The 10719-nt window shown below is 38.0% G+C and overlaps 1 protein-coding gene and 1 pseudogene across 1 annotated transcript in view; both read left to right on the top strand.

The window, feature by feature from the left end:
• Positions 1-10719, top strand: part of LOC145967177 (uncharacterized) — a 109716-nt gene that overhangs the window by 55159 nt on the left and 43838 nt on the right. The window contains exons 3-4 of the mRNA XM_083091830.1: positions 5524-5920; positions 8595-8798. Coding sequence (XP_082947956.1) covers positions 5524-5920; positions 8595-8798 — 601 coding nt within the window. The remainder of the gene's footprint in view (positions 1-5523; positions 5921-8594; positions 8799-10719) is intronic.
• On the top strand, positions 9145-9648 carry LOC145966295 (protein GVQW3 pseudogene; annotated as a pseudogene).

Here is a 10719-nt window from a genome sequence, read left to right as displayed (position 1 = left end):
AAACAATTTTAAATAATTTCAGCAACTAATATATTATGCAATTAATAACTACAAAAACATAAAACTACAAAATAACACTATACTCTAATGAATATATTAAGATAATATGCGTGAAATGTTGTAATTAGTAAAAGAAGAGAATAGATTGTCGTGAAAAAAGGTATATTAGGTCTTAGCAGAATGATTTGCAATGTTCAAGACAATATTTATAAAATGTTCATATATTATTAGTATTATTAGTCATACACTAAAATTGTTATTTTTGAATATTTACATACATACATACATTTATTTCTTGTAAATATTATTTTCGTGTACATATGTAAATCCATGTAAAGCCTTGTGTCCACGATAACAAAAATCGATCCAAGATCTTGGTTTAAGAAATATATAGCAAATCAACTCGCAGTTTTTATGGAAGAGCAGCAATTTTATTACACATTTCTTAGACCGAGATTTCAGATTGATTTCTATTATATGAGGTTGAAGACCTGAACACAGTATTATGCCTTACTTAAAACAAACACAATTAAAACATTAGGCAAAGAGCATGAAATCATTGTCTTGAAATTACAATCATTCTATGGTCTTTGCTCTTGCTTCTTTTGTCGAAAATAAGTTAATCTGTACTTACCTGTAAAATTCGCTGTTATTTCAGAAGAGAATCCCCATTTTGTTAATAAACTTGTAACGGTCGTATTTTATGGACGTTTTTCGCTCAGGATAGATCGCCGGTGCAAGGATTTTTTGCAATGAAATGCGCTGTGTATGTGTGAATGTAAGTCTTTATTGATTGTATGTAATGTACAGAGTGTATGTGTGTGTGTGTGTGTGTGTGTGTGTGCGTGTGTGCGAATGTTAGCGCAGAAGTTATAAATGCGACGAGGTATCTTGTAAATGCCCTGTTTCGATATATCGGACTACGGGCTTTAATGTGCACGTGTTTATGTATCTTCGCGTGAAACTAGGCCAGTGTGCCTTTAAGAGTTTTTGCGGCACTTCTTACGCGAGGAATCCCGGCGTTCCGAGAATCCCCGGTCTTCGCGTGATCGACGGTTGCTTTCGCGGAAATAATAATTCGCGTTGGTAAATTGCAGCAATATGACAATCGTTTCCAGCTTTATTTAGCGGCTTTATTTAACGGTGGTGGTGGAGGCCGCGATAATTGAATGCGCTTTTGCGCTCGGTGTTCAAAAATGCGCGAGATAGGATCGCGTCGCGAAGGATGGAAATCGCGTTGCAGCTGGGTCGAGATTTCTCGACTCGGGGCGGCTCTGAACTCCACCTTCCGTGATGGCCCAGCTGCAGGATTAGGCGGATGCACGCGTACTTGTGGAATCGAGATCGCTCGTCTAAGACGGAGTTCGCTCCACCTTTCGTCCGCAGTACTTGTGCTTGAAAAGGATTTTCGGATTGTTCTCCGTAGCTTACTGCTAAGAGCGGATCTGGAGAATGGTGATTAGACGCCGAAATGTGCCCTTTTTATACACCGGCTAATTGCCCGCGTCGGCGCGCGCGGCGGCGTAACCCCTTCTGAACGGTTTTTCGGAAACGGTGCGGTCGGGCCCGTTCGGAGGGGTTCGGGTTGCGCGCCGAACGCGGGTTTTCGCCGGTCGGCGGTTCGGGCCACGTCGGCTATGATCGGCGATATTCGGCCGATTTAATATTAACTGCTTAGGAGCCGTATGCGGAAAGATTAAAAAAGGTAGGCGCACCGCGCCCCTGCCTCTGCCCGGCGGGTGTTCTGCCGGGCGGCAGCTTCCGGCTGGTGTTCTGCCGGGAATTCGGAACGATGCATCGGGATGCATCGTTACAAACTACACGCACTTATGTTCGACATATTCTTGAAATAAGCTTCAAAAGACAAGAAACTGTTTAACAAAATATTACGTCCGTCTAATATGCAGCAGAGTTTAACGTATTTGCGTGTTATACTGCATGTACTACTGTTGCGTCATACACCGCGTCGTTGAAAACAAAAAACGAACGACGACGAAGAGATATATCAGATAGCTAGGACAGCTAACTTTTCTTGTATAGCAGCAAATTTAGTAGCAAATATAATTTCAGCAAACATGATTAGCTATAACAGACAAAATTTTCTTTTCCGTAGATATATTAAGTAGCTAAGACAGTTAACTTTATGTTGCTAAATAAAATGACTGTAACAGACAGGCGACTATCTACGATATTTTGCTACTGCATCGACGTATTAGCAAATATTTGTTATGTAGTAGCAAATTTGGTTGCTATAGCAGCAAATATAGTTTCCAGCAAACCATAATTAACTGTGGTAGAAACAATTTTTTTTTTCCGTGCGGTAATATACGCGTAGATAAATAATTGTCTGTGTCCTTCAGATCTGACTCGACTATTCAATATAGCCACGTCTTCAATTAACACGTCTACACTAAAGTTATTTTTTTCGTTAGCCGATACAAAAGGTAAAGACTAAATGATCGGAGATGTAATTATTGTCAAAAAAATAATTTATTTAATAGTTTATTTACGAAATCATGGATCGACTGAGCGTACTCGAAATTTGGAAAAGCGGCGGTGGTTAGATTTCCATATCTTTGGCGCCATAATGTAAAAGTAAATTCCAATAGTATTTTTAGCGGAAAATATTGGAAAAATATTTAAAAAATTCTCTACGACCAATAAATATCATTAATAAAATTCATTCTATATCTAACCCTTATCAGACGCTAGCTACCGTAGCGACAGAGTACTGTTGTCACGTCAGAGGTGACTTACGACCGTTAAGGGCAAGACCGTTAAGAGTAATACAGAATCAATATATTTTATCAAACTCCCGAAGTATACATCCATCTTCTTTTCCTTCCGAAGATTTTTGTGATATTAATTAAATATAAACTTTTTAGTCTTTTTCGTGCAATCAATGATGATTAACAATAATAAAAGAAGCGAAATAGAATATGAATTATATAAAGAAATAAATATTAATCAAAAACAAAATAATAATAAAAAATGATAATAATTAAATGATAATAATTAAATGAACGAAACGACATTAGAGTCTTTCTAACCATTAATTCATACCATTCAATAAAAAATAATTTTTTCAGCTATAAACTATCTTAATTGTTCATTTCATTAATATATTCCTTATAATAATGGATAATTACTGAATCTAACCGGCCACGAGAGAGAGTCGTCCCATTGTAATCTTATACTGGGCGCGTGGCGAAGCGATGAGGGGAGAGGAAGAAGTGATGAGTGCGACCTGCCTAGTATAAGGTTACAATGGGCCGACTCTCGTTGCTGTGCGCTTCTACTCACGCAGATCTTCTTTAATTAATTTTTCGTTAATTATTACGAATATCGCAAAACAGTAGAAGATCTTCCTTTTTAATTTAAGCCAATCTACCTTCACACTTCGGAATTGCAAAAAGACACTCTGTATATATTTAGTCTTGTTATTGTTATTCATTCCATTATATTCTATTATATGGAAATCCATTACAGGCAATATTGCAAACGAATAGTAAAATTCGACTAAACACGTGTAGTCGTGCGACAAGCGTCTTCTACCGAAGCTCGGTACTAAAACTTGTAAAAAAATTTTTTTTAAACAAAAGTTGATTGTTAAATGTTAAAAATGCTGGTCACTTGAAAAATAATGATTTTACAGGAAAAGGTATAAAATTTTTCTTTAGAACTTTAGAGACGCTATGCAGAATTGTTATCAGATCGGCTAAAACTTGTTAAAAAATTATTTTAGATAAAAGTTGAGTTTTAAGTGTTAAAAATGGCGGTCATTTGAAAAATAATGATTTTACAGGGAAAAGATATATGGCTTTTTTATAAAACGTGTCACGGACGATTTCCGCGAACTCGCCGACGGATAGTCGCAGTCGGAATCAGAATTCGGTTTAGAGCAAGATCAGGAATTACGCACGTATATTTGTCAAAAATTAAAACGTGTTTTTATTGTGGTCGTTAATAGTGTGGATGTACAAGTGTGTGTGTGTGTGTCGGTCGCGACATGTAGTACGGCGGAGACGTTACAGATTCGTTCGTTCGATTTACAAAAAACGAGAGCAAGCGTTGCGAGAGACTCGGAACTGCGTTTAAAGCGCCTTGCGTTATAAAAACGCGTCAGATGTTCGGCTGTATTTACGGATTGCATGCGGTCAACGATCGCGTGACGTATGCGGCGCGTGTTTTGACGGGCGGCTTGGTGTTAGACGCCGTAAATCCCGGAACTTCGATTAATCGAAATTGTCTTTTACCGTGGAGATTACTGTGGTGGATAGGAGTCGCGGAATGACGCCGTGCCGACGACAGCTCGTCGGAGGTAGCTCTTCTCTGCACCCCGATGTTTGTTGCCACGGCGTTAGACGGAAGGATGTTCGCCGCGATCGAGAAACTCTCGACAGAATCGGAGTTCATTCCAATTCTACCTAGGCGAGTAATAGTTTTTTAGAGCGGATTAAGCCGTAAGCTCGGAACTGAAATTTGCTCAGCTGAGGCGGAGTGCTCTCCATCCTCTGTCCGTAGCTGTCTGACTGTTCATAGGAACAGTAGATTTCAAATTCTGCTTCTTGCTGTAAGCAGATTGGAAAACGGTCTGTCCTGATTATCGAGCCGAGGGCCTTTTTGTACCTTGGGTAATTAGTCCCGCGTCGGCGTAAAAACGGGTTGCCCCCACCGAACGGCGGGAAAACGGTAACGGAACGGATCCCGCTCGGCGGAGCGTGGCGGAGCCGGGCGCGGGGATTTCACCGGAACGCTTCGGGGACCTTTGGCTGTCGTCGACGCGGTTTGCCGACGGTTTCGGCCGTTATAAGATGTTAAACAATTTAAATTGCAGCGCGGCTCGCCCGTGCCCTTGTCCGGCGGATGTTTTCCGGGCGGCAGCTTTCGGCTGCTGTTCAGCCGGGAATCGAGACGGTGCACAACGGAGTGCATCGTTACAAACGCTACGCAGAACTGCTATCAAATCGGCTAAAACTCGTAAAAAATTTGTAAACATTTATAACAGTTGATTTTTAAATATTTAAAATTTTATTTGAAAAATAATTATTTTATTGGAAAAAGTGGTTAAAAAAAAAAACTTACAAAGTCACATGGAAATGTCGCAAAAATGTGATCCAGTCGAAATTGTTACTTTTTTTATATGAATTACAACTTGGGCACAGTTTTCAAAATTTAATTTTTTAATTTTAATTGTTAAAATTATTGATATATTTGACACAGAATTGTAAAACAAATTATAATTTTAAAGAAATAATGGATTTTCATGATTTGATGTGGTGAAATTAGCGCATATTTTCGGATTTGATTTTTTTCATTTTATTTAATCATCAAAACTATTTAAAATTTTTCTGTAGAACTCTAGAACTATTTAAAAGAATGTCAAAACTCTACAAAAAATTTTTAAATTTGTACATATGGTATACCAAATTTGGTATACCAAAACAGGAGTAAAGAATACAAGTTATAGATTCTTGTTGTATAGATTTGTCACATATGTTATATTCATTCGTTATATTTCAGGTTGTATGGCGCACAATTTTCGAAAAAGGATATTTTCCTCGCACATTTGCAGGATGCTGCGATAATGATAGTGGCACTACTTGTTATGATGAAATATGCTTACGATATAATCGCGACTAATTCGTATCAATTGATATGCTATTTCTTGCAATCGTGGTATTCGATACTCTGTCTGCTATTTATGGATGGATTATTTACCCATTACATCAACGATATGTATTTAAGGTTTCGCGAATTAAACAAGATTGCGATACAACGTTCAAAAGAGAATTTATCGATTATTTATGTCGACTTTATAGCGAATTTGAACATGTGTAATGAATACAGTTGCACTGTAGTGACCAAAATCCGTTTGATTCAGCATATTCATCATGGATTATATATTTTGGCGACAAAGGTATTTATATAGATAGATAATATTTATTTTATCTCTTAGAAGTTAGAAAGGCGCTTTTAAGGAGCGTACCAGAATCTGTATTATACAATTGTATGGTATACCTGTATTATACCAATATTATACAAAACAATACAATATAAAATCATACAATAAAACCCCATATCCGGACTTAGCCATTTGCGACCTTTACATACTGATATTCTTTCCTCCCTTTCGCCCATCTCTCTCCTATTTCCGTTTCTCAGTCTTCATCCTTCCTCTCCCTCGTTTCATCTTGTTACTGGGAGGGAAAGTGGTTTTCTCCTCATACCCTGTCTACCAAGGCTGCCAGATTGCATACGCTGCGTCCAGCGACGGCACAATTTGTATCCCCACCACTTTCGGACACAAAGGCATAAGCTCTCAACGAGCGCTTATACCTTTGTGTCCGAAAGTGGTGGGGATACAAATCGTGCCGCCGCTGGACGCAGCGTATGCAATCTGGCAGCCTTGCTGTCTACTCTCTTTTCCTTCCTCCAATCCTCTCTTCTCCTTCCTTCCTTTCCATATTCAATACTGCAATCTAAAAGACTAACTCTAAATACTATTGGAGGCTTGCCACGGCCCTATTTAGGGTTCATCCGCCACTGTTATTAGCACAATGGGGATATTATTATTCACTAGAAAGATCTTGAGAAATGTGGTCACTTTATGGCGTTGTGCTCGTCGATACCGTTTCTCATGGAAGGCCAGTCGGAAGCCAGCATGCAGTACACCTCCACCGGCACTTATTTGGTCAGCTGGTATGGGTAAAACTACTCCAATAAAAATAGGGATGTATGTGGGAAGAGATCAGACATGTCTATACGCCCATTTGGTCAACGAGCGACAGAATCCATCCGTGGCAACGGCATCGACGCATATCCTGTGAAGAAAACATTCACACACTTTTCAGCCCAACGAATAATATGTTAGAAAACAATATTCATGGACTAGAAAAATATGTGAAGTGCAAATGGTTAGATCGGAAATCGAGTCCGAGTATTTCGTTTTCCGGGCAACTGCTCTAAACCACTAAGCTACCTCACACCTAATGCTGTTCTTTAATACAGTGATATGCGGCTCCAGAGCGATGCTGATATCTTGCTCGATGGATGCAATGCCGATTGCCACGAAGGATCCCTGATAGATCGCTCGCTAACCAAATAAGTGTCGGTAGAAGTATTCGTGTGCACTGCATGCTGGCTTCCGACTGGCCTCTGTAAGAAACGGCACCGACGAGCACAACGCCATAGAGTGACCATATTCCTCAAGATCCTTCTAGTGAATAACAATATCTCCATTGTGCCAATAACAGTGGCGGATGGACCCTAAATAGGGTCGTGGCAAGCCTTCAGAGCCATCCTGGCTTGTATAAAGGTCGCTCACTGATCAAATAAGATCTGTTCCCTCCAGAAATTCCATCCTTCTACCAAAATCCCCTCGCTCTTCTCTCATCTCTTTTGTTTCTGTTTTAATATCTTCCTCTCCTTGCTCCTATGTTTTCAATTACCTAAGCTTTATTTATTCTCTATATATCCTTTTCTTCATTTCATATCCATTCTTTTCCTTCTCCCATCTCCTCCTGTTGCTTACTACCATTTATTTTTCCTTCTTTCTTTTTGCTCTCTTCCTCTCTAACATCCACCACCTATATCTCCTCTTTTCCATCGTCAGGTCTTGATCTATTCTTATATCCCACTTATTTTCTTTCTTCCTTTCGCCCTCTCTTCCAATAGCTCCATTCTCTTGCCCTCCATCCTTTCTTCACCCTGACCGCTATTTATTCTTCTTCTTTCCCTAATCTCTATTCTCCAACATAATACCTTTTCAACTTCTTCACTCCGTATTTTCCTTCCGTGAATAACTCTCTCACATGACTTCCCTCCTTGATCCTTCTCACACCTATATCCGTCTCTCATATCTCACATCTCTCATATCTCTCCACATAAACAATTTCTCGTTTATCTTTCAAATTCTATTCTGCTTATCGCGTGCAACCCTCTTCTCACTACTTGCTTCTCCTGTGTGTATTGCCGCCTTTATTCCTTCCTTCTATCTCTTTATCTTATCACAAGCTATGTGCCTTTCCATCTTCATCTCTATCTCACCGACCGTATCTCTTCTGTCTTTTTCATGTTCTCATTTTCCTTCCCACATTTTTGCATCATCGCCTTTCTTCTCTTCCTCTCAACTCCAATTCTTTCTAACCTTTCTAACCTTTCTCACTCGACAATTTCTTTTAACGGTATTTCCTGAAATTCTCTATACCATGCTATTTTTCATTTCATATGTCCTTTTCTTATGCTTAATCCATTTATTCAGTTTACTTCATTCCACATTCTTCCTTTCCGCTACTTTCAGCACCCAACTCTTCCTTGCTCCCAAAACATTTTAATACTTCGACTTCTCATAATGACGGCCCTCCGACAAAGGTATTTATATTATTTATATAATTATATATATATATATATATATATATTATCTGCAATTTATTGATTATATCATAACTTAATAAAGACAACTTTTAAACTAACCTTTTAAAGACATAGTTAGTATTTATATTACATAATATATCGTAAGAAACTCTCTATATAATTAATTAAAGTTATTTTCAATAATTTTCATGTGTGTATAAATATATTTTTACTTCCAGATTAATACAAATTTTGGTCTGCAACTTTTAACCATTTCTGTTATATGCTTGAATGCTATCATTATTTTTCTGCATGATATGTATCATAATATGAAAACAGACAGTGGTAATAAGGAGATATTAATTTTTCATATGATCTTCATATTCTGCTATGCTTTTCGATCTTTATACATCAGTTTTGTTTGTCAGCGATCTAAAAATGAAGTTGAGTATTGAATTAATGTAGAAATATATATAATATGATATAATTGTATATATATATATATATATATATATATATATATATATATATACGAGGTTTGATCAAAAAGTAACGAGAATTTTCAAATTGCGCGTGCTGTATCTTGTCTATCGAGTCGATTCTTTTTTTGTGTGTTAGTAGCACTGCCAGCGACGTACGTGTCAATTTTCAGGCAGCTGCGACGCTTAGTTTGTGTTTGGCGACCGAATGAGCAAGACGTACTTCAGTCTGTTCGGCGATTTTTTGTGTGGTGAAATGTCGGATCAGAGAGTTTGTTTGAAATTTTGTGTTAAAAACGGAATTAAGTGCAGCGAAGCGTTCTAAATGTTAAAGAAGGCCTTTGGCGACGATACTATATCACAACCACGAGTTTATGAATGGTACAAACGCTTTCAGGAAGGCCGAGAAGACATCGAAGATGACGCGAGGTCTGGGCGTCCTAGCACGTCCACCAGTGATGAAAACGTGGAAAAAGTTAAAGAGATTGTGCTTGCTAATAAAAGAATCACCATTAGAGAGGTTGCTGAAGAAATAGGAATTTCATACGGCACATGCGAAGCGATTTTTGATGATGTTTTGAACATGAAACAAGTGGCAGCAAAATTTGTTCCAAAACTGCTGAATTTTCAACAAAAACAGCATCGCGTAACCATCGCTGAACAAATGCTTGCTGACGTCGCTGACGACCCAGACTTGCTCAAACGCGTTATAACTGGTGACGAAACTTGGATATATGGCTACGACGTCGAAACGAAGGCTCAATCGTCTCAATGGAAGTTTTCTGAAGAGCCAAGACCAAAAAAGCACGGTTAAATGTGAAGGTCCTTCTAAATTTTTCTTCGACTACAATGGAATAGTTCATCACGAATTTTTGCCGTCTGGTCGTATAGTCAACAAGGAGTACTACCTACAAGTTTTGCGCAATTTGCGTGAGGCAATCCGGAGAAAACGACCCGAACTTTGGAGAGGCAACTCATGGACTTTGCACCACGACAACGCACCGGCACATGCTTTGCTTATCCAACAGTTCTTGGCGAAACACAACACTGTTGTGATGCTGCAACCACTCTATTCTCCCGACATGGCCCCTTGTGACTTTTTCCTATTTCCCAAACTCAAAAGGACACTCAAAGGACAACGTTTTTCAACAATAGATGAGATAAAGGCGAAATCGCAGCTCAAGACGATATCTAATGAGGCGTTCCACCAGTGTTTCTCAAACTGGAAACTACGTTGGCAGAAATGTATAATATCACAAGGGGATTGCTTTGAAGGGGATGGGATAAAAATTGAAGATTAAATAAATACTTTCTGAGAAAATTAAAAATTCTCATTACTTTTTGATCAAGTCTCGTATATATATGTATATATATGTATATATGTATATATGTATATATATATATATATGTGTGTGTGTGTATATATACAGGGTGAGCCATTTTAATTAACGCACGCAATTATTTCGGAAACAAAGCATTTTAGAGAAAAATGTTTCAGACAAAAGTTTTATGGTTTCGAGGGGGCCATAAGATGGTATCATTGGTTTGACCTTGAAGAGTTATTTGAAGGTCACATGAAGGTCACCTTCAATTTCTTAAATGGAATCTACTATTTGTCATTGCATATTTTTGTAGCTTATCTCGAGAGCTTTCCAAAACACTATAATAAAGTACCTTTTCGTTAAGTACTTTTTGAGTTATGAGGCTTGAAATAATTTCTTAATTTTACATAAACCGTAAAATATCTTGTAAAATATTCATTTTTCGATTATCTTATCTTAATACTTTTACGTACAAAATAATGAGAGGAATCAACTGGTGTAAAGAAAACACATAGTTGTTTTGAAGAAAAAATATATAATTTGCAATTAACAATTCCATATTT

This window comes from Camponotus vicinus, unplaced genomic scaffold (assembly GCF_025532165.1).
Source record: "Camponotus vicinus isolate PSW18456_S1 unplaced genomic scaffold, iyCamVici1.0 SCAF_2, whole genome shotgun sequence".
Lineage (NCBI taxonomy): Eukaryota > Metazoa > Arthropoda > Insecta > Hymenoptera > Formicidae > Camponotus > Camponotus vicinus.
The sequence above is the reverse complement of the archived record's forward strand: the minus strand, read 5'-3'. Positions and strand labels throughout refer to the sequence as shown.